Raw genomic sequence first — 25,362 nt, 5'->3', positions numbered from 1 at the left:
AATAGATTTTTTTACTAATGTTAAATGTGCATGGTTTCTATCATTGTGGAAAATACGAAAATACGGGGTATTTTCCATTGTTAGTTTATTCTTTTTGTTAAAAATCTTTTAGACTCAACTTTAATTATTAGTTATTAAGGAATTTTTGGAATTTTTTATACTTCTGACATTGAATGCCTAAAAATTTCTCATTTATTTGGAGTAAAAAAGAATAGAAGATTTAATTTAATATTGAGATGTTTTATTATATTATTATAGTTATATTTTCCACTACTTCTAGAACTAGCATTTAAGATTTAGTGAAGTTTTGAAGAAATTACCAAGAGGTATAAAAATGAAATAAAAGAATTGTTGGTGAGTTGGTAACTTTCTACCAAGGGTTTTGATGAATTGATATTTGAAAATTAATTCTTTTAGTTAGTCATTATTTCCTTACAAATTAGTTTTATTTTTAGTTTATATAAGAAATTAGAAATTTTTAACAGTTGTTTTAATATTAATTACCAAGTTAGTTATTGGTTTATGAAATCTCGTCTCCATCATTTATATATTCAGATCGATACCTAATTTACCGCTATTCTAATAATATTTTATTAATTATTTTGCAATTTTTGATATTTTTATTGATTGACACGTTTTAGACAACAGAATTAAATATTCAAAGAATAAATACAGATCAAAAGAGACGTGGGAACCATGTGAGAGAGATCCGCCGTATAAGAAGAGCAACCCGTGGGAGCCACATGAGCACATGATCAAACAAGGCTAGTATACATACTACGTATACATGTTTAAATCTCGATCGGACCTTTGCTTGCTCCGACCACTGTTTGAAAACTAGCCAAGTTTCCTTCTCTCTCTTACTTAAACCTAACAAACCTAAGTTTCCATCTCTCTCTTACTTAAACGTTAAACCTAACAAACCGCCTACTGCCAGCCCAGCTGCCCCAGTTTTGTGAATAACACATGACGCGCGTGCGTATGAAAATGATCTAGTATATATAGAACCTAATGCACTGCACATTCTTGATTAAATTATTTGAAGTACGAACAGTCAGAGAAAATTCGGTTCATGGAAGTTACATCAAAATCACTGCCTTATGTTCTCAATGAAAAGATGGAGGTGCCTCAGACGTTGAGCGTCGTATTCTACAGTGCCGTGGTATCGCATACCATGTGCTTGTTTGCGCCTTTCACCTTTAACTGGGGCGCATTCACGGTGGCAATCGTGCTGCAAGTTGTGACTGGACTTTTCGGGATTACTCTATCTTACCACAGAAACCTTACACATAGGAGTTTCAAGCTTCCAAAGTGCCTCGAGTACTTGTTTGCATATTTCGGACTCCTTGCTAGTCAAGTACGTTTGTCCAATGACTCTTTTGACACACACACACGTCTCCAACAAGATCAAAGTGTGCTATACAAAGTGCATCAATTCATAATGCGCGGAAAGGGGTAAATCTGGTGCATGCACGAGATTACTTCATAATATACCTGCTGCGTTTCCTGGTAGGGTTTGATGGTAATCATGACATGTACATCACTCTTTTGTCTGTTTATTTCAGGGAGATCCAATATCTTGGGTAAGCGTACACAGGTACCACCACAAAGTCACTGATACTGACCAAGATCCACATAGTCCAAGGGAAGGCTTTTGGTTCAGTCACTTCTTTTGGATTTTGGACGAGAAATATTTAGTCCACAAGGTAACTCTCTATCTTTTTTCCTTCTATTGACAAGTTGTAAGATGGTAAGACCCATAGAAGCTTGGTTAAATGGAATTTGATATGTGAGAGTTTATACCGTGTTACAGGGTCACAATTATGGGAACGTTGCCGATTTAGTGAATCAAAAGTATTATAGGTTTCTGAAGAACACGGTGGTGCTTCACTTGTGCCTACTTGCCTCTCTATTGTATATGTTGGGAGGGATTCCTTTCGTTGTTTGGGGAATGGTAGGTGTTGAATTTCTTCTCCAAATGTTATAATATTTCTGATGCATAGTAAGTTTCTCATCATTAGGAGTCGGGCGCACTTTTATCTTTTTGGAATATCAAACTTGCAGTGACATTTAAGTCAAGTTATGTAACGGCTTATTGAATAACACGTACACTAATCTAGAGTTCCCTCTGTTTGAGAATTGTTTGAGAATTCACGGCTGTACATTCGGCTTGATTGGAATGTTGACAAGTAGTATGAGCGGCTTAGCCTAGGTTCAACAATATGTTTAGTTTCCTTGTATATTATATTTATTTTTAAGACATGATGAATTAAAAATACAATATATTTTGCAGTTTTTGACATCAAATACAATGTATTATTTTTTTTACTTAAAAATACAATATATTTTCAGTTTATTATAATTGATGGCGATCGGGTTAAATCAGATTCGATGGAACTCGATTTAGCCATTAAAAAACAGTCCCCTGACTTGAACCCACCTTCCATTTTCCCTTATCTCTATGAGGATATTCTCGTGGTAGTCCTGGCCTGCATTACTCACGTGGCTAAAGTCAAGCAAGCACCAAAAGTTTCCCTCCGTCTAATGTTTTCCCTCGACGTTCTCCAGAATGTCTTGACTCTTGAGCAGTTGAGCCACCATTTTTTGAAGACTGCAATAACAACCACATCAAGTATCCACAATATTTCACATATCATCATTAAACTAATCACATATCATAGCTAGCTTTTCGTTTTTTTCCCCACATTGATTATTGGTGAATTAACTCATTAGACATATAATTCTACACAAGAAAGCCAGTAATAATAAATGAATTGAAGCTGATCGATATGGAACAAGATATCACACATATATAGTCAATTAAAAGAATATATGCAATTTATATAGGGAGTTGATCATCTTCATAACAGGACAACATATAATTCTATTTAGTTTTGTGACTCGATGATGGATGCAAATCACTCTGTATATTCATGCAACAGACCTTATTTGTCTTGTAATAAGATCGATTTCAGAAAAACTCGTCAATATCTAGCAACAAATACTCGCCTTCTAGGATTTGACATTAGAAACTCATATCTTTCCAACTGATCATGGAAGTCAGGGTGAAGCAAACCCAATAACAACGGAGACTCACATCTAACGGAACCAATTTCACCCAATATTGTACTATATTTCGACGAAGCCGATACTCTAGACCAGTCAGTAGAAGATTTTCTTGTATCCCCGTGATTGTTGTTAAAATCAGTAGGAGTTTGGTTTTTGAAAAGAAGACTAGATCGTGCGCTGCACGTGCCATGACATAATCTGCGCACTAAACAAAGATTATAAGCGAGATAAGAAGCTAGGTTATGTGCTAAGTGCCGGAAATCTTGAATACGACTGTTAAATATTCGATAAATTGGGGTTTTGGTGGAAGAAGTTGTGAGTGTAATGAGGTGAGGGGCTGCGTCCATTTTGAGAGATGTTATGACCGAATCCACCATTGGGTCATTGCATATTAGTTAGTAAGGACATCTCCAAAATGGGAGGTGTAAAGAGTATAGAGTGGAAATTTTACACTCCAAATATAAAAAAAAACTCTCTCCAATGGGGGTGTTATACTGTAGATAATAGTGTATTAGCTAATAGAGAGGGTGGGGAATTCTCCCTCTCGCTATTAGTTAATAAAATTCCCAGGCGACACTCGAACTGACGTCTGAGTGAAATAATTTTCGGACGTCATTTGGAGTAACGTCTCTTTCTAATTCTAAAGTAATTTTTTAACTCGGACGTCACTTAAAGTGACGTGGAGTATAGAGAGTGGATATTTATGGACTCTATAAGTGCATCTCCAATAGGGGTTGTAAACCGTATAGAGTGGAAATTTTACACCCCAAATATAAAAAAAACTCTCTCCAATGGGGGTGTTATACCGTAGGTAATAGTGTATTAGCTAATAGAGAGGGTGGGGAATTCCCTCTCTCGCTATTAGTTAATAAAAAGCCCGGACGTCATTTGAAGCTTTATTTTTCTGTTTGCCACGGTCTAAGTCCGTCGCTCAGTGATATATTAAACTTAAAAACACGGACGTTGCTTTGAATGACGTTTGAAAGTGGACCACTATTTGTTTTAAGCTTTTGCGACGGACCAAATCCGTTATTTTACATTATTTTGAATGGGCGGTGACAGTTTAAATCCGTTGCTATCTATTTTTACACATTTGCCTCCACCTACTATTGGAATAGCCAGAAATAGTAAATATACACTTTATGTATTTGGGATTTCTCTAGAGTGTATAATCCTAATGGCGCCTATGTGGAGCCTATGTGGAGGTGGATTTTTCCACTCTCCATTGGAGATGCCCTTAATAGTATACAATTAGAGGTGTAAAATCCTAATGGCACCTAAGTGGCGCCTATGTGGAGGTGTAATTTTACACCCCCCATCGGAGATGCCCTTATGTGAATTAAAATTATTGGGTCATTGCATATACGCAAGTGTGCGCAATTGGTTCAGAACCATCCAAGAAGTCTTCTTGATATTATTTTTCACTGCAGGGAGTGAGAACTGCGTCCGTGTACAATCTCTCTTCTTTTGTAAATTCAGTTTGTCATATATGGGGACATCAAGCTTGGAACACAGGAGACACATCTAAAAACAATTGGTGCGTCTCAAGTACACAGTTTGTTCCTCCATTTTTTTTTTCTCTTCGTTGATCTCTTATGCTCCATGTTGTAAAGCCCCCTGTTCTATAAATGTTGTTCATCAGGTTCATCGCCTTGCTTGCTTTCGGAGAGGGGTGGCATAACAACCATCACGCCTTTGAATTCTCAGCTCGACACGGACTTGAGTGGTGGCAACTAGACCCGACGTGGTATGTGATCAAGGTACTTGAACATTTTGGATTAGCAACCAATGTAAAGTTGCCTTCTGATGCTGATAAAGAAAATAAGTCTTTCAAGATCGAATGAGTTGGAACATACATATATGGAGCTCTCGACTAATAGTAAGATGCAAAAGATTGATTAAATAAAGCGGCGAAACTAATAAGTCTATAAGTAGTCTATATGTAATTCTTTTCTTGTTTTCGAGAAGAAGGTTAGGCTGTGTATTCGTTCATGAATAAATGTTGGCTCCTTGATTGCGTCCATATAGCGCTTAAGGAGTCATAGATTTGGTTGTTAAGTTTTAGTGTTTGAAGGTCGGAGGAAATGACGGGTTGTAACTGTATACAGTATATAATATAATTCTAAGGCGCTATTCAAGTTCAAGAGATCAAAATAAATGCTAGTCCCATATGATAATAAAGTTTCCCATTTCCAAAGTCAATTCCCTCCTATTTGTATTTTGAAAACAGTTCTGATACCGTGTATTAGGCTAGGTATTAGGCTATTAGCCTACATTATCTTCCACGTACTGTACCAACAGAAATTTAGTTAAACCACAGAAATTCATCGTCATATCGTATATAGTGGATTTGTTTTTGAGATATGCGTAATGTATTTCATATCATAAAAGGAATTTTAAGAACTACTCACAGATAAATTAAAAGGTTTGCTGGTTTTTAATTTTTTATTCATTGGTTCATGCACGGATAATTGCTTGGATTCTTCACATTGATTGCTGATTAATGATGACTGATTCACAGCCACACCAGTGTGGTTAGATTAGATCATTCAGAAAGGTATAAGTGTATAACATATATGTCAACACTCAAAAGTGAAATTTATAGTGGTGAATGCGTAGAACTATATAGTCACACCTGTTACAAGTTTTTTTACACAGGCAGCAACATCTGAGTCAGAACTCAGAATTAGGGGTGTTCATTTGGACCCGAAACCGATCCACACCTGATAAAATCCGAACTCGAAACCTATCCGAATAGTAGATTAGGCCATTAGGGTTCGGTGGGAATTTGGTACCCCAAATGCGACAAATTAGACGTGTTAGTGTTGTGTATACTGAACTTGTCTCTGGTCCTAGTTTCTTTATTGACTTAGTGTACCAGTAGGTGTTCCTTCTCTATCTACCCGAACCCAAGACCGATCCGAAACTATCAAACTATCGGTTCGGTTATCGGGTAATCCAAAACCTATTAAAAATGAGTCCTGTTACTGCTAGACCCCGAGTTGGGCCAGAGTCTGCCCATTGTGTTGGGCACAACCTGCAACAATACACCCTCAACTAAAACACGCGAGAAACCGGTAATCACCCTTCGTCTCCAATAAACTCAAAACTCAAGAACACCCTAGGCTTAAACAATCTGGATAGGTCGTTCGTTGTGCACACCAAACAGTCTAGTCACACTGTCTGGACTGAGTCCAAAACGATGTGTCCATGTCGTTTGGGATTTGGACTTAGAAAAAAACTTAACGTTTGTGGTCATACCGTTTGGACTAAGTCCCAAACGACTTGGCCACACCGGTCAAGAGGCCAAAAAACAGAACGTCATATGTTTTCAAAGTTCAAATTCCAAACGACATGGCCACACCGTTTGGACTAAATCCCAAATGATGTGGCCAAGTCGTTTGGGACTTAGTCCAAATAGTGTAACCACACCGATAAGTTTTTTTTCTAAGTCCAAATCCCAAACGACATGGACACATCGTTTTGGACTCAGTCCAGACAGTGTGACCAGACCGTTTGGTGTGCACAATGAACGACCTAGCCGGGTTGTTTAAGCCTAGGGTGTTCGAATTTTCTCATTCAGCCATATAGTCAGCCCTGTACACATGCATATTCAGCCCTAGTGTTTAGTGTTAGTGTTAGGATATAGTTTTCTTTATGGTTTAAAGTTTAGGATGGTGGAAGAAAAGAGAATAGAAGAGAAGAAGAGAAGGGCTGAAAAGTTGCAACAAGTGAAATTCACGTTGGTTTGGGAGGTGCCCAACACAAAACAACTTTTGGGGCCAATGATACATTTGTAATAATTGTTTTTGTTTTTGGGGTCTGCCCAACACAATATAGGTCCGGCAGTAACGAACACCTTAAAAATCGGGTTTTCGATTACGGGTAACCCAATCACTCGAATGGATACCATTACTCAGAAGGGAAAACTTGCCTCAAAGAAGGAAAGTAATCCAATGAGATGATTGAGGGTATGGCCGTATGGCCGTATGGCCAATGGTTTTGGTACCATATTGGGATTATTCGTGCATCCCGGCCTTTCGCTGGCATACTAGATTTTCTTTATGAATGATCATGAAAAGAACTGTGAGTCCTTCTGTCCTTGTGCACAAATCATATCTTTTGCCCAATTTCATTTCATGTATATACACTACAACAAAAATGGGCTTTTGTAACATGTTTTTTGCAACATTTTGTGGGGAGTGTTACGCAGAACAAACATTTGTTACAATTTTATACAAAATGATATTGATTATGATTATAAGATTTTCTTTTTTTCTTTTTTTTTTTGATAAAACTTGCAAACATTTTATTAAAGCATGTAAATAGCCTCAGGGCAGTACACATAAAAGTTATGTGGACCATAAGATCTAGCACGCTTTGCAATATTTATAACCCACGCGTTCCCTGTTACAGAAGTGGTTCTAAAAGAAAAAGAAAAAACAGTCCTCCCACTTAACTTCTACTGTATCCCTTCTAATGCAGCCCTGTAGTCTCGATCTAAACTCCCACTTAGCTCTGATAGCATCTTGGTGGCTTGTTTATGTGTTCCTTCAAAAACTGCATTGTCCAATTGTTTTGTTATAACCAGGTCCACTGCAAATTCAGCTGCTAGAAGATAGGCTTCAATGCGAGATAAGGCCCGAGTGTGTTCTGTAGCAGCAGCCACACAAACCCCATTCCTATCCCTAATGATCACTGCAAAGACACTTGATCCTTTAGATTTCATAAAGAGACCACAATAATTTGCTTTAAACAAACCAAAAGGAGGGACAATCCATTCTCCGGCCCCTTACTCTCAGTTTGTTCATTATCATGTGATAACATAGCTATAGGGCTATCCACAACAGTCCATTCTTGCCAGTTAGCTAAAGCCTTAGCAAGAACAACATTATGGTTAGGTTTCACAAACCTAAACCGACAATCATTTATGTGCCACCATAAATGGTACATCAATGCAAAAGCATAAGTAGAGACATTAACAATTGATGCATCTCTACTCTTAAAGAAAGAAAACCATTTTTGGGTCATGAAGGCTCCACTCTCAACCCTTATACCCAGCCATGAAGAGAACCAAAGACTTTTGCTCTAAGGACACTCAAAGAAAAGATGCCCACGGTCCTCTGGAAGCTCATTACAGAAAATATAGATATTTTCTATATTTATGTGGCGTTCGACCAAGGCATTTCCTGTTGGCAGCAGGTTATTTGCAAATTTCCAGAGAAACAATTTCACTCGAGCCGGAATCTTTAGCTTCCAGATGCCCCATATATCTTTTAATTGGTAGGAGTTAGAGTTTTGACCTTGGGAGCCTTGAATAGAGGCGATAAAATCATAGGCAGACTTAACAGAGAAGAAGCCATTGGGGCCGGATTCCACAGAAGCTTATCAGAGATAGATGGTCTAGCCCTTACACTCTTGATAGTTTCAAAAACAAGACTAGGAACCAAAGAGGATAATCTCCCACAATCTAAGAGTCATCAGGATTAATAAATGCAGCAACAGTAAGATCAAGATCCACCACTTGAGGTAACACTACAACATAAATGAGCTGATGTGATATCATTTCAGAAAATGGCTTTTGTAACATTTCAGAAAATGTTGTAAAAGCCCCTATTACAAAAGTTGTAACATTTTTGAAATGTTACCAATGTACACTATATAACATTTTGAAAATGTCACAAAATATGTAATATTTTGAAAGTGTTACGAATTGAGCAATCGCAACACTTTAGAAATGCTACAAAGCTGTTTATGTGGATTACCTAATAGACGTGATCCATCCACAGATTTGGCTACTCACAAGTTATGGTAAAGAAAAACTTAAATTTCCATAACAATAAGAACTGTACAAACATGAAAAATAAATCGAAACCAGAAACTAAGGATGTTATTAACCATTTTATTGGAGTTTTCCCAAAATATCATTTTCGTCTATTACTCATACAAAGTCGATTACAAAATAATACATTCCCCAAATAAAATGTAAAGCAACAAGCAAAGTAGCGACATTGGGTTGATTTAATCCAACAGGCCGGATCAGCACCATTCTCAATTTTTCCAACTCCCATCCTAAGATCTTGTCTAACAACCAAAACCTGCAATTTATGATTCCCATGTAAATGAGATACCCATCATCAAAATTCATACATAACCATTTATAAACAAGATTACTTACTATATAGTATTCTTATAGCTGGTTATAAGTTCACCCAAGTATATTCCACGTCAGTTTACATGTCTACTTAACTGGTTATTGAAAGTGGGAGCTGAGTAACATAACACCTACTTAAACTTAAACGTTCAAAGAGCATCAACAACGAATATCATTACCACAAAAAAAAAACAATGAATATCATTACCAGAGCTAGATTTATGAGTAAAACATTAAATGCATATTTGATGCCATGGCCATCTAAATCATTGGCCTTTCCTACCTAGTCCAGTATAGAAGATTTTTTTCGACCCTTCGTGCGTACTCCCTATTGGAATGGTTGTTGACTCATTTCTGCCAGTTTTAGATCTCGTCAACCAAAACTCCATGGAATCTCCTGTGTCTAAGCTCTTTTATGTTTCTTTCAAGTTGCCCCTAAGTCTGTTTCTTTCATGTTGAATATTTCATATTCTTCTCCTTAACTATACAGTATCTGTTTGCAGTGAAGTATCTGTTTGCAGTGAAAGCAACTTTCAAATTCCATGGTATCAGTTTCTAAGCTCTTGCAATGGCAATATTCCTAAACGTTTATGTCCATTATTGCTCCTTGCTGGATGAGTACTGTAACTAGATTTCCTACAGTCATACCCTTCGCTACAAACTCATGGTAGATAACAAAACAGAACAAGTGATCGTTCAACACAACATAACCAAGTCAAATTTACTCTCATGTTATAAAAACTAGGTGTATAGTACATCACTTAACATAACAAAAGTGAGCTGGGTTCGACAGACCCTGCTCAACTGTCTAACCACATTTTTCATGAATTTGCAACTAAACTAGAATTGTCACAGCATTTAAAACATCAACAACCAAATAACACACTACAAGAAACAAGGTCTTTAGCGACAAAAATAAACGTCGGTGAATATTGATAAAACGTCGCCCATGATATTTAGCGACGATTGTTGGAGTGTTTCCAAGCCAATGATATAGTCGGCAATTATATAGAGCGCTTTTTAACGCCGCTAAATGTGGCACCTTCAACGACAATGGTAATTGTCGCCATTGCCCTTATTTTGTCGCTAATTTATTTTCGCGTTCTCAATACAATAACGTCACAAAAGATGAATGTTTTGTGACGTTTGCCAAATCGTCGATAATGAGGCATTACTTAGCAATGTTTCTATCGTCAGTAAATGTCCAAAAAATTTGAAAAATTTAGTATTATTGGCGATGTTTTGATCATCGCTACAAGTCCAAAAAAATTGAAAAATTAGTGTTATTAGCAACGTTTTTATCATTGTCAAAGGTCTAAAATATGTGAATTTTTAGTGTTTTTAGCGACATTGTTATCGTCGTCAAAGGTCTAAAATATTTGAATTTTGAGTGTTTGAACGACGTTTTTATCGTCGTCAAAGCTCTAAAATATTTGAATTTTGAGTGTTTTAAGCAACGCTCTAATCGTCACTAGAGGCAATAGATATGAGACTATTTTCATTACTAATATTGTCGTCAATTTTGCACCATTTGTACAATTTTCACCTGTCCCCCCTCCCATCCAATTACCATTCAACTAATAAACCTAAAATAAAACAACTAGAACATCAATTATTTAATAATATGTAATACACAACAAAATTTCAATAAATAAAAATGAGTCAATTCACTCAATTAGAAACAAAAGAGAGTTGCATCATCCTCTTTCATAATTTTTTTTTCTAAAGCCATCTTAATAAAAGTATTAACTTAAACAAACACAATTCTAAACATCCCTCAAGTAAGTTGCAAATGAAACCATCTTCACAAAAAAAATAAAAAAATTGATTAATAGCATTTAGATTAATTGGAAGCCTCTTGCAATTCCTTATCACCATTTCTTCACAAAAAATAATATCACTTCTCTTTTGACATAAGATTATTTGCGCATTAAGATGTTATCCATTAGATCACCCAGAAAAAAAATGTGAAACCAAAAATATAATAGTTTCATCGCGTCAAAATTAAAATCCAGTGAACACAACTAAGAAAGCAAGAATTCAACCAAGATAGGCCACCAGACATGATGCATGATGCAACACTACTACTATACCAAGAGACATATAAATACACTTACACCCATTTGCCAATGTTGGTATCCAATCGGCGCTCGATTATAGGCCGCATCCATGAGCCTCACACGACTCATCCTACGACCCTCCGCAAATGTAGCCCTCCCCACATAGTCATCCACTTTATCTTTCAGCTGCCTACTCACTGGTCTACTAAGCCCACTCACCTTCTCGCTAGTCGGCACACGACCATGAAGGCAAGCAGTTGATCATCATAAAACTCGAACAAGAAAAACAGGATACTGATCATAATTTGCATAAACCATGCGCAATCATGAGATTACTCCATAATTTCATAAAGCATTGTAAATGGGTAAAACAGTAAAATGAAAGGGTGGAGCGAAGATGGAGTAAAGAGGAAGTGAGGAACTAAGAAATATGAAAGAATATCTCAGTAGTGCTAAAATGTCCCTACATTTACTGAGCCTAAAAACTTCACTAGAAGTGAGCCAAAGGATTACATAAAACTTACTGGTACAAAAACCAGTGATTCAATGACATGCACAAAGATCAACTGGAAAGTTGGAAGTCGATGTCAAGCATGGTGTTCCAGTTGCATTGCACTAGTTGGTAACAAAAATAGTTATTTACATCTATAAAGAAAAGAAATGGCCAATTGATATCACAAGTAACTCTTAATAATCGAGATATAATGTTGCAGAGATCACCTAATAACTAGTTAAGATGGACATGGCTTATCAATCCTCATAACTGATGGTACATAGCCTTAATTGGTTCATTACCCAAACTTGTTTTATAGTAAGGTCATTACTCTAATAGTCTAGCATGCGACTTATAAGGCAACCCAAGAGGTTATACCAAGTGAACACAAGTTACAACATACTTCTATAAAAGAGAATAATATCAAACCAACCTGTGAACTTGAGCATGCGAGTCTGTGTCTCTCTCAGTGTAAACAAAACTGATATGGTTGTTGTGAAGAAAACAAACAACAGCATAATAAGCACACCACACTTGGTCACTAGATAATCTGCACGGATAAGGGAATAAAACCTATCAAATCAGAATCTCCTGTCAGACATCTCCAGAGAGAGCAAGAAACTCTCTTACTAAGCACATGTATCAGAAAGTTATATTCTGTTTTGTGTGAAAACAAACTACTTTCTTAAGCAAAAGCCAAAGAGAATTTCCCAAACAAAATATTCATGAAAGAACACGTTCCAGCTGAAGCGTGCTTAAGAATTTATACATTCATCAGTGAGTATTTGGGGTTTCAGTTCAATACACAGTTGTTAAAATAAACAACTGTATTTAGAGAAGAGGGGGGTATTTATCATATATTTTCATGTATATATCTGAATAATTTTTCAATATAACACACATCCAAATTCTATACACAATGAACTAGGATACATCTGATTAATTTCCTAACATGCTATATGATCAAGCTGGCAAAACTTCAGATAGTGTCAAACCTGCTGTTGAATCATGTGCGTAACTAAGATCGTAGAACTCCTTTGTTTGATAATTATAAAGGTAGATGTATGAGGAAAACCAATGGCATTATAAGAACCATCTCAACCAGAGGAACATCACCAAAACATATGAACAACATCACCGAAACATAAGAACAACAACACCATCAAAAGGAAATAAAACTATATATATACCTGAAACAAACCAAAACAGGATGAGACTAATCAAATGGAAACCAAATTCTATTCCAAAAAAAAAAAAAAAAAACCTTAATAACAGTAAGCATAAACTGCAAAGACACCCAAACCAAACTTTAGCACCACAAATTAGCTGAAAGAATAAGAAAAGGTAAATAAGCTACTAGAATTCTTGAATTGGGCAAATAAACCCAAATTCAAAGATAAAGGTAGAGTATATCAAACATAAACCTAACTGCCATTAGTATTTGGATCACATAGTAAAAGATGATGAAGAGAACCTGAAACCAGTGGCAACAACAACATTTTAAAAACCCTAGTTGGTCAATAAGATTATTAAATAGCGACAACAATTAATTCAAATAACTAGCCCACTGGAAATAGTTAGAACCTCTAAAGCACGGACTATCTTGGCCGGACAAGCGCCGGACGCTGGACGTGACGCCGACACGAAAGCGCCGGACGCGGTCAACACGATCAAGACGATCAACTAAACTAAACCGGTCAAGGTCAAGACGGGGTCATGAGTCAACATGGTCCGGACGCGGATTTTGACCCAAAAAAATAAAAATAAATCAAAATAATATTAAAAACTCAATTTTTCAATTTTTGTTTTGTTAAGACTTATGATATGTTTTAAAATTTGATTAGGAAATATTAAACTTAATTTTATGGTTATTTATCTTTAATAGTTTTGAATTTATGAATGTTGATACATTTAATTTAGTTTATAATGTTTAATTTATATAAAATAAAATTATAAATATTAATTAATTTCTCAAGGTCCTTTGACGCGTCGTCAAGGCCCTACTTTTTTGAGATATAATAATTGTCCAAGGTTAGAACCGTGTCCATGCAACATAGGTTAGAACCTTACAGATTATTGAGATTCGTACATGAGCTTAGGTTATCCGGGATAGGACCCTGGAGATTGTTGTTAGCAACATTCTTGCATGCACGTAAAAGGCACAACAAACCAACTTACAAAACTTTGGAAAAACTGAAATTAATGAAAACTAAAGCTGGTACTAAAATACATTTAGTCAGAAGACACTTACAGTTCAAACAGATCTGTAAGCTTCCCAAGTTCAAGTGGAATATGTCCACCAAGTTGATTATCATTTAGCTCCCTGGGGATGTAAAACTTTAGTAGCTCAAAAAATAGTAAAATAATAATACTATTTTTCTTCCCAAAAGGTCTAATAAGAATTACAACGATCATCCATAATTCAGCACAGTATAACTTCATGCCCACTTGCATGCATTCAACAACTATTCATGAGGTTGAACATATCTCCTAGTGACCAGGCAAAATTAACTTTCCAATGAAAGTTAATGCAATTGGACAATTCTGATGTCGAATCATCCAAAAGATCACCACATTTTGAGAAATTTGATCAAATAGAATATTGTCAGTCAATAGAATCAGGAGCCTGGGTAATCAGCAGGTTTAGTCAATTAATAGCACTATGCCTTTTTGAGTTCTGTCCCCATGGAAAACAAGCATAAGGAAGCATGAGAGCTTACTTCACCATAATCTCAACAATGCCATCAATCAATAAGAAAATTCATCAAAGAGTAGAGAAGAAGCTTCCTTACAGATAATGGAGATTTGACATGTTCCCCAGCTTAGAAGGAATTGATCCTGTAAGCTTGTTACCATGCAAATACCTAGAATTGAAGAAAATAATGGTTCCTTAAGATATATTTGTGGAGGTTCTTTAAGAACAAAAGCAATGAAACTCTTGAAAGTGTCAACACATATGCTTTCTATTTGACCAAAGCGAAAATTCTACAACCAGCCACAGCAAAAGCACTTACAATTTTTCGGTATAAGTTAAATTGCCGAGTATAGGCGGAATTGGTCCACTTAACTAGTTGCAGCTGAGATCACTGTATAGAAAGAAAAGAGGAGAGACAAAAGTTAAATAATCTACCAGAGCTATTGGAGAATGGCAGGATGATACTCAAGAATGACATTATACAAGTATGGTGACTACACACTCGTGAGGAAAAATTAAGGACTCCTTAATTTTTCATATCAAAAAATTTATAGCAAAAGTAAATTAAGAATGCTTACAGTACAACAAGTGCCTGCATGAGACCAATCACAGATGGAATATTCCTAGTAAACTGATTTCCTTGCAGAGAACTTTCATGTAATAAGGGGGGAAAAGATGATGAATAAGTTAAATCATTATTATCAGACATTAATAAATTACATTACACTACCAAAGACAACAAACTAAAATAAAATACAGTAGCATTCACTCACAATGTAGCCACTTGCAGAAATCCAATGTTGAAAGGAATTTTTCCCATCAGTTGGTTGTAGGACACGTCCCTACAAATGAAAGAAAGAACTTAAACTCCTCCAACTTTTCAAGAGTAGAAGACTTCCTCACAAGTCACAACAGAACTCAGTTAAAACAAAATACGTACAATACCTGAAAGGCGGTACAATTCCCAATGTTCTGAGGGATGCTGCCAGTAAGACTGTTGTTTCTCACATCACTACGAAACACAAACATACCATTAAGGAACCGTCCAAAACAAGACAAAGATGTAGATCATTGGAAATATTAATGAGAAGAGGCTGAAAATGTACAAGTACCACAACCCTGTTAACTGGCACATATCAGGCGAGAGAGTCCCGGTTAAATTGTTTTCTCAGAGACCTCTGGAGTTAACACGAAAAACCAATTGTTACCCTAACTTAAGCAAAACGGATTAGAAAAAATAATGATAACATCAACAATAACAATAGTAATAAACAAGAAAAACAATTCACTTCAGATAAAAATTTCACTACACTCACAGATATTGAAGAACTTCATTCCAATAAATGAGTCTAGGTATGTCACCACTCAGCATGTTATGCGCCAGTTCTCTGAAACAAGCAAGAGAGGAGAGACGGTGGTGCCGTGGTGGTTTGTTTCCTTAGCATTTAGGTCTTTTTTCTTTATTTTAATTTTCCTGTTTTTTATGCGGTCGAAAGTATACTATTTTTTCCTTTTTCTTTTTGATTCAAATTATTTCGTTATATACTGCCAAAACAGAAGGAGGGCGAGATACCAAAACCCAGGCAGCAAGATCTAATTTTTTGCAATGGGGTGGAAAAGTTTTAACAACGAAATTTTGGTCCCATAAGCCATAAGATTCGCGATGTTGTGTAAAAACCACACCAATAACAACGTTTTTAAATGTCGCTTTATGTCAAAAGATTTTGCCAATGCTCATTACGTCACCTAAAACTAACTCTCAATTTTATTATTTTACAAAATTTAGATTATGACTTTTGGCGACGTTAAAAACGGTGCAATATATTGGTTTTAAACACCGTGACAAAAGTTTACTTGTGACGCTTGTAAACGTCACCAAAGGAAATCATTACCTACGTTTTTCCTGCATTGCTAAAACTTTTGTCGCTAAAGAACCAGTTTGTTGTAGTGACATTTCGCCAAAAAAAAAGTTTTTAATAATAATGCAAATTCGAGTCACGACTCACAACACATTACCACCAAACAAAAGAGATATCCTAGCTTAGTTGGTAAAACCTTTGGGTGATGATACCAGAGGTCTGGGTTCGAACCCCGCTACACACTATTGAGTTACTGATCTCTTTAAAAACAGGCTTGCCCACACATTTTGTAAGTGCCTTCTAGCTTAGTTGGTAAAACCTTTGGGTGATGATACCAGAGGTCTGGGTTCGAACCCCGCTACACACTATTGAGTTACTGATCTCTTTAAAAACAGGCTTGCCCACACATTTTAAAAATAGACACGTAAAGCAGAAGTTGAATTGTGAACCGTGCTTGTTAGTTGTTAATGGTGGCCTTTAAGGGGTGATTTTTAAACCTTAGGGGTAGTAGAGTAATTTTACACAAAATTGGAAAAAACATGCAAAAATCAAAAGAGATTAGGTTTGAAGCAGCAGTGAAACCTAGCACACCAACTGGGAGTGTTGAGGAAAACTCATCAGATGACTCCGATCTCGGGAGGACAACTTTGAGAAGGAGATGAGAGCAAAATATGGTGAGTGGTGCATTTGAGAGGTTCGGGGAAAAAAAATTCGGAGGAGTATGGAGTGAACTTGAAAGCACGTAGTATGCATGAAGAGTCCTTTGGATAGGTGACTCCAACTCGAACAAAAGAATCACTATTGAGAGAGGCCCGAAAACCGTTGGATGCGGTTAAAGAAATTCAAGATTCTGGAGAGCACAGAGATGCGAATAGTTCAGATAACAAGGAAGGAGAAGTACGAGGGGTAGCAAGAATCGATGGAGTCGGGGAAGATGGAGATTTTATTTTTAAACGAGTTGTTACTGAGTTGAGGGATGAGGAAACCAATAAAGTCGAACGGATAAGTTTGGAACTGACTGGAACAAAGGCAAAAGTTGTGGAAGAGGAAGGGTTAGATGACAGTGGCTTGAAAGGGAGAAAGATAAAAGAAGAAGCACTTGAAAATATTCTGAACAAAGAAGGAGAGGAGAACACAGCAGAAAGGGCTACAAGGCCGACCGTAGTTGCACCACCAAAGGACCACAGCGAAAGTAGTGACTTGGCTATAAAAACGCAAGAAACTGGTCCAGCGAATAAAAAAAAAGGCCAAGAAACAAGTGAGAACCAATGTAAGAAGACACAACCATTGCAAATGAAATGCTCATGGGCTGATGTGATTGGTAAAAAGGCAGTAGGAACCACTGAATTGTCATATGTTCCACCCACCATTGTTGACGGGAAACCAGTAATACATGTGCAGAGTTTACAATTCGCGGAATACAACAAAAAATAGTGGGGTCGTTTGTTGGAAGAAGGATGCAGTACAACTATGTAAAGGATATAGTGAGTAGAACATGGAGAATTAAAAGTTTTGTCATGAAGCCATATGGGGACAACATGTTTACCTTCAAGTTTGAGAATGTTGAAGATAAGAAATCAGTACTTGACATGGGATCGTTTCATATAGCCAGTCAGCTGTTTGTAATAAGGCCATGGAGAACCTTTGTGGAGGCAGAAACAAGAGAGTTGAAGACTATTCCAATATGGGTAGTAGTCAAAGGGCTACCAATGGAGATGTGGAATAAGGATGGTTTTAGTCAAGTGGGAAGTGCTATTGGGATCCCAATGTTTACTGATCGGCTAACAGAGAACATGTCGAGAACTGATTATGCGAGAATGTGCGTAGAGATTGATACAGACTGTTCATATCCAGAAGGAGTGCCGGTGATCCTTGACCAAAGGAGCGTGTATAAAGTGGCTTTTGAATACAACTGGAAGCCCCCGAGATGTATGGGGTGCAAGATATTTGGACACTTAGATTAGCGATGTCCAAAGAAGGCGCGAGAGGCAGCAGAAAACGGCCACAAAGTGTGGATTCAGAAAACGAACACTGGTACAAAGGATGGGGAGAAAAGGGTGCAGCAACAGCAGCAGCAACAAAAAGAAAATATCTCGCAAAAGGAAGCAATGACAGAACAAAATGAGGTGCATGAAGTACACAATGTCGAGGAAGAGGCTGGTTGGGAATCACCAAGTAAACGACACAGATGCAAAGCTCACAATCTACAAGGGGAAGGAACACGAACTGATGAGCAATGTACACAAAGAGAGATGATTATCGCATCCAGAGGGGAACACAAGGAGAAACAAAGTGGAACCAGCAGTCAACATGATATAGAGAAGGATGAGGGCAGTAACACAAAGGATATAGAGAATCTCGAGCATGCTGAGAATAAGGAATTAACTGATACGAAAGAGAAAGGACTGAATATAGGCAGAGACACTGGCAGTAAAACAAAGGATACAGAGAATCTTGCGCATACGCTGAGAACAAGGATTTAACTGATCAGAAAGGGAAAGGAATAGTTATGGGCAGAGACACTACTGGAACAGGAAGCAAGCAGAGTAACATACTGAAAAAGAAACAAACCATGTCAGGAGGAAGACAAAACATAGTGACTGCTAAGTACGGTCACTCTAAGCCACTCAATGCGTCCAAATGAATGTACACCTAGGATGTTGGAATATGAGGGGGTTTAACATGGGTTTCAAACAGGTGGAAGTGAAAGATATGGTCCACAAGTTTAACTTGAGTATTATGGGATTAGTGGAAACGAGGGTAAAATCAGCAAAGAGAGAAAGAATTTTTAACAAAACATTTACTCAGTGGGCAATGGAGGAAAACTATGCACAGAGTGATTTGGGGAGGATATGGTTTTGTTGGGATCCAAGGGTGTGTTCAGCAGTGTTGCTAAGGAAGGATGGCCAACATACAACTATGGAGGTGAATACTATAGCAGGGGAAGAGTTTATAGTCTCGATTGTATATGCAAGTGTGGATATGATGGAAAGAAGACAATTATGGAGGGAAATAGTAGATATGTCATGCACTATACTAAAGCCATGGATAATTCTTGGAGACTTTAATTCTATTATGAACTCGCAAGAAAAGGTTGGAGGACTTGAAGTAAGGCCTCAACAGTTCAATGATCTATTGCACTGTGTAACATCTGCAGGGTTAGTGGATATCAAGTATAAAGGAAATTTTTTAACGTGGAATAACAAACAAGAGGAGAGAATAAGCTGCAAACTTGATAGAGTGATGGTTAATTCAGAATGGATAGATGAGTTCGAAGATCACGAGGCTGAGTTCTTAAATCTAGGGGCTATCTCAGACCATTCATCGATGGTAGTAACTTCGCTTGTTCAGAGGAATCAAAAGAAAAAGTCATTCAAGTTCTTTAACTTTTGGCACAAAGAGGAGGGTTTTATGAAAACAGTGGAAGAAGCATGGCAGAGTCCTGTAGTGGGCAACCCAATGTACGTGTTCATGAAGAAGCTGAAGTTAACGAAGGGAGCACTCATTGCATGGAACCGCGAGAGAGTTGGGAATGTCATTAACAGAGTAAAAGAAAAAAAGAAGCAAATGGATGAAATTCAAACAGAGCTACAGCAGCAGCCCATGGACCGGGGACTCATTAAAAGGGAACAAGAAGCAATAAAACATTATGTGCAAGCAGCTGTATCAGAAGAGGGGTTTTACAAACAGAAGTCGCGTGACCAAGTCATCAGTGTGGGAGACAACAATACAAGTTATTTTTTCAAATCGGTACAAGCTCGCAGAATAGTTAATAAAATAACTTGTCTAGTTGATAAAGATGGTAACACCATGAAGGATTTTAACGAGATTGGTGATGAATGTGAACGATTCTACAAGGAGTTATATAGCCCAGATCAAATGCAAGGGATGGATTTCACTGTGTTTCAGGAAATAGGACCACGAAACACTATACAAAGCATAGATTTGGAAGAGCTGCAAGCACCGATATCGCGTGATGAAATAATAAAGGCCCTAGCAGACATCAGAAATGATAAAGCTCTGGGTAGCGATGGCTTCTCATCCTTCTTTTTCAAGTGCACCTGGAGAATCATTGGGGATGAATTTATAAAGGTAGTCAGGAACTTCTTTATCTCAGGTCAGATGCTTCAAGAAGTTAATTCCACTTGCATTACACTTGTGCCAAAGGTCCAGAGCCCTTCAAATCTGGGGGACTACAAGCCTATAGCTTGTTGTGGAGTGATGTACAAGAGCATTACTAAAGTGATGACACGGAGGATGAAACAGATCATGCCAAAAGTGATAAACATGAATCAATCAGCATTCATCACAGGGAGAAGTATCCAAGATAATATTTTGCTTTCCCATGAACTAATGCATAACTACCATAGGAATGAAACTCCTCCAAGATGCGCAACTAAAGTGGATCTAAGAAAGGCCTACGACACGGTTAGATGGGAAGCGGTTACATTTGCTATGAAGAGAGTTGGGATGCCACAGAAATTTATTGAATGGGTGAAAGTATGTGTGGAAACTGCCTCTTACTCTATCATGATCAACGGAGCACCATATGGGTATTTTAAAGGCAGAAGAGGGATTAGGCAAGGCGACCCCATGTCCCCTTACTTATTTGTCCTGGTGATGGATTTATTCTCGGAAATCATGAACTATAGTGTCACAAACAATCAGTACAGGTTACATCATAAATGTATGAACCCAATTATCACCCATTTATCTTTTGCAGATGATCTGGTGGCTTTCATGCATGGAGATATCCGAACAGCCACAAAGCTGAGAGAGAATCTTAACACTTTCAGGGAATGCACTGGCCTCGAAGTCAATGTCCAGAAAAGTCAGATATACTTTGCGGGAGTAGATGAACAGACTTGTGCAGAGATTGAAGGGGTACTACAGTTTCCAAAAGGTGAGCTTCCAGTGAAATACTTGGGGCTACCGTTGATCACCACAAGACTGAGAACCACAGACTGCAGTCCACTAATCTCAAAAGTAAGCAAAAGAATACAGAGCTGGAAGGGGAAGGCGCTATCATATGCAGGGAGATTGCAATTGATCAAAGCAGTTCTAAATAATTTGAGTGTGTACTGGTTTGCTTCTTTTATCATACCGCAGAAGGCTATAGATGATATAAACAGGCTATGCAGAAACTTTCTATGGACAGGGCCTGACTGTACTCAATCCCATGCTCTGATAGGATGGGAGAGTTTGTGTTATCTGTATGATGAAGGGGGACTAGGCATAAGGGACCTATCTAAAGTGAATCAAGCATCTAATATGAAGCACATCTGGAAACTAGTCACGAAGGCGGACAACTTGTGGGTGGATTGGGTACACAAGAACTTAATCAAAGGTAGGAACTTTTGGCATCTAAAAGTCCCCAATGACTGCTCATGGAGTTGGAGAAACGTGCTCAAAGGGAGAACGGAAGCAGCTCAAGTGGCCATACACCAAATCGGAGATGGCAAGAACACAAGCTTTTGGCTAGACCCATGGCACCCAAGTGGTATTCTAAAAGGAAAGTTTCCGCAAGCTTTTCTTTACAGCTCTAGAGGCCACCTCAACATCACTGTGGGTGAATTTATTGAACAAGGGAAGTGGTGTTTCCCAGAACACATAGAGAATGGGATCAGAGAAATTGCAGAACAAGCAAAAGATGAAATAGAAATAATGGGAGGAGATGATAGAATGGTCTGGACTGCCACGCATCAGGGAGATTACAGCTTGCGAGATACATACGAAGGTTTGCGAGGGATCAGGCAGGCAGTTACATGGCATCGACTGGTTTGGTTCTCTAACCGTATACCAAGGCAGTCATTTATAAGTTGGATGGCGATGAACAGAGGGCTGAAGACACTCGACAAGATGAAGGAATGGAAGAAAGTTGATTCTAACACTTGCATCTTGTGCTGGCGAGAGATAGAGAATGAAGAGCATTTGTTTCATGACTGCAGTTTCTCCATGGCAGTATGGCAAACTTTACTAGTGAAAATGGTACAATAGATTACCAGCTGAAACGTGGAGAGAAGAAATCGAGTGGACTCAGAAAGAATCAGCAGGGAAAGGGCCGAAACAGGACGCTATAAGGTTAGTATGGAATGGATATAACTATTGGGTCTGGAGGACACTCAATGACAAAATATTTGAAAACAAGCAGCGAAATATCCAACAGGTGGTGCATCTTGTATTATGTGATGTGAGGACGAAGCTCCAAGCAATGACGATCAAGATGGAAGAGAGTCCAGAGAAACAACACTATGAAGATACATGGAGAGTGGAGGTTCATTCAAAGCAGAAGCAGCAGCGACTTTGTAAATGGGAGCGAGCTGAAGTGGGAGTAGTAAATCTAAATACAGATGGAAGTTTGCAAGGGCTGATCGGTGGATGGGCTGCGGTAATGAGAGATGAGAATGGGAGGGTTATTGGTGCAAGAAAGGGAAGGTCCAGCAAGCAATCTATTGATCTAATAGAATTGCAAGGTGTCGAGCAGGGCATGAAAATGGCTATTGAGCAAGGCATTAGGCATATAAGCGCACAGACTGATTTGACAACAGTAATATCTCTGTTCCAAAATAAGGGGAAACATCCGTGGCAAGCAAAACACATGATGAGGAGCATTAGTCGAATGAAAGAGCAATTGGAAGAATTCTCTATTACTCATGTCTACAGAGAAGCAAACAACTTAGCTGATGCTATTGCTAGTATAATACCCACGGCTAGTTGTATACAATTAGATACAAGTTTATTTTCTGAGGATGTAAAGAAAATAATTCATGATGATGCAGTAGGGAAAATGTATGTAAGAATGTAACAAGCTATGATACTTTTATTTTAATAAAAAGGGGTAGGGGACCTCGTTAACAACCTCGCTTTCCAAAAAAAAAAAAAAAAAAAGAGATATCCTAGCTAGTTTGAATTTACCATAAATACTTATTACCAAAAACATGAAAATGGATGTACACATAAATGTAAAACATGTAACACAAATTACCAACCTGAAAAAAACTTGAGCAGCAGGATGTGTATCCTAAATTCCTAGACAAAGACGATAACAAATGAATTTTCACCCATTTAATAATTAGTTCTAAATTATTGACTAAATCTTGATATCATTAGTAGCTAAATTACCCTCTTTTATTACAAATTAAAAACATCCTCATATAATTATTATAACCACAATTCTCATTATAGTCTCAATATTGAATCTGTTATTAGATTCATTTGGACGCAGTGATTTATTGGTAGTCAAAACTCATTTATGTAAACACATTCTCATGTAATCATGCATCAAGTATCCAACATGATTTGTACATATTGGGATTTCCATTACAACTGAGTACTTTAATCAAACAGTTCATAGCAAATTCCACATTTCTACAATCTCGATTTCTAGCTTTAATTCGCAGTTTCTTAAAATAGCAAACAACAGAAGCATGTGAAGAACAGATACTATGATGATTCACTAATTACAACTAACTAGTAACTTTAGTCAAAACAAACATCAAATCACCATGAATCAAAAAACAAAACCACCAAAATTTAATCAGAAATGGCCAAAAATAATAAGATACAAGTGAAATACTTACATATCCAGAATTTCAAAAAAACAAAACGAATTTCAGAGGCTTGAAATTTGAGAGTGTTCAATTTCGTTAAACTAAAATGAGTTTTGAGATTTTCAATTTCGATCTTCAATTTCTAGGTTCCAATTTTAGAGTGTTTTTCCTTTTCGCGAGGGAGAGGTTTTTCCTTTATGTGACAAACAATACCTACTTGTTATTTGTAACATTTTAAGTGAAAATGTTGCAAGCCCTACAAATTGAACTTGGTAACATTTAAAAAAAAAATGTTACAACCCAACAAAAATTTGGTAACATTTCACAGACAAATATTGCAAGTCAACTAAAATTTGTAGCATTACACTATACAATGACACAAAAACATGTGATATATTATACTCAATAACATTTTATAGAAAAAATGTTACAAATATTTTATTTGCATAACGTTCCCCACAAAATATTGCAAAAGGCATGTTACAAAAGCCCATAATTGTTGTAGTGTAATGGTGTAACCAAATCCAGAATAATCCATGGTTTATCGATAACTGTCACCCATTGATCAGTTCAAAACTTAACTGAAGCACCATCACCAATACTCCAAAGAGCCCCTTGCTTTACATACTTCTTCACTTTCATCATACCCTAACAGATATGAGAAGTGTGTTGTCCAAAATTACAACCTATAAACTCCTCTCTCTCTTTTTTCCTCCTTCTTCTCTTTCTTCTCTCTCTTTTTCATACTTCCTAACCGCCTCTTTCTTTAACCGCTCCCATCTTCTCTAACCGCTCTTCGGTTTCCATGATCTCCTTACATGCCCCCCCATCGCCCCGAACCGGCCCACTGCCTCCTCGAGATCGTGGTCTTGGCATCTTCGGCTCCTCTTTCTTTCCTTATCCAACATCTCCCTCAACTCATAATACCTCCACTGATCTTCTCGCACTTACAGAGTCTGCGGCCTTCTAATTATTCGCGGACTATACCGTTATGTTGCCCCAGCCCAGGACACACCAGTCGTCTTGGTAGTCATATATTAGGCTGATACAGATGCCCCCTCTCGGTCCTCGGACCTATAGTTCGGGGTCCGAGATACTTTCTGCCAATTGAAGCCGCGGATTTCTAGTACCTGTCCTAGAGCCCATCACCTAGCCAGATGAAGGGGTCCGGCTGGCCAATGTTGGGTCATTTCTTTAGGGCCACGTGTTCTCCTGACTTTGATTTGAGAGCTCTATACCCCAGCGCTGCCTTGCGCCTCTAGCAATTATGATATAGCGCGTAACAACTCGTCGCCTCGTTCTTAGCCCTCCACGGTCACCCCGGCCCCCCTCGCCCGATTCTTCGGTTTTGTATTCGAAATTCTTCGCTTCTACCCCGCGGCTCAAACTTCGTTCAAACACTTCCTTTTCTCTCTCAAACCCTTCCTTTTCTCTCTCACTCCCTTTTATTTCTTCTCACTTAAACCTTTCAACTTCATCTCT

The 25,362-nt window shown here is 37.7% G+C and overlaps 1 protein-coding gene and 1 long non-coding RNA gene across 25 annotated transcripts; one reads left to right on the top strand and one right to left on the bottom strand.

Moving 5' to 3' along the window:
* The first annotated feature begins 841 nt into the window (after positions 1-841).
* On the top strand, positions 842-5,271 carry LOC147520129 (acyl-CoA 5-desaturase AL21-like). The gene is made up of 5 exons (XM_086591612.1): positions 842-1,357; positions 1,566-1,706; positions 1,814-1,954; positions 4,500-4,606; positions 4,712-5,271. Exons 1-5 carry the CDS (start codon positions 1,073-1,075, stop codon positions 4,911-4,913), a joined length of 876 nt encoding a protein of 291 aa, XP_086447738.1. The 5' UTR covers positions 842-1,072; the 3' UTR covers positions 4,914-5,271.
* A 3,680-nt stretch (positions 5,272-8,951) lies between these two features.
* LOC147520128 (uncharacterized) lies at positions 8,952-24,559 on the bottom strand. 24 transcript variants are annotated; one of them, XR_015212441.1, is made up of 14 exons: positions 23,911-24,559; positions 23,320-23,359; positions 15,788-15,859; positions 15,578-15,649; positions 15,412-15,483; positions 15,245-15,313; positions 15,050-15,121; positions 14,791-14,862; positions 14,569-14,640; positions 13,842-14,099; positions 12,772-13,360; positions 12,210-12,326; positions 11,341-11,555; positions 8,952-9,167 (listed from the first exon to the last, which is right to left on the bottom strand). It is a non-coding gene; the product is annotated as an uncharacterized LOC147520128 (long non-coding RNA). The 24 variants fall into 24 exon arrangements; XR_015212442.1 differs by lacking the exon at positions 15,788-15,859; XR_015212465.1 differs by lacking the exon at positions 15,788-15,859 and having other exon boundaries at positions 15,590-15,649.
* Between the last annotated feature and the right edge of the window lie 803 nt (positions 24,560-25,362).

This window comes from Coptis chinensis, chromosome 2 (genome assembly GCF_015680905.1).
Source record: "Coptis chinensis isolate HL-2020 chromosome 2, ASM1568090v1, whole genome shotgun sequence".
NCBI classification, from domain to species: Eukaryota; Viridiplantae; Streptophyta; class Magnoliopsida; order Ranunculales; family Ranunculaceae; genus Coptis; species Coptis chinensis.
This window is presented reverse-complemented; position numbering and strand designations above follow the sequence as displayed.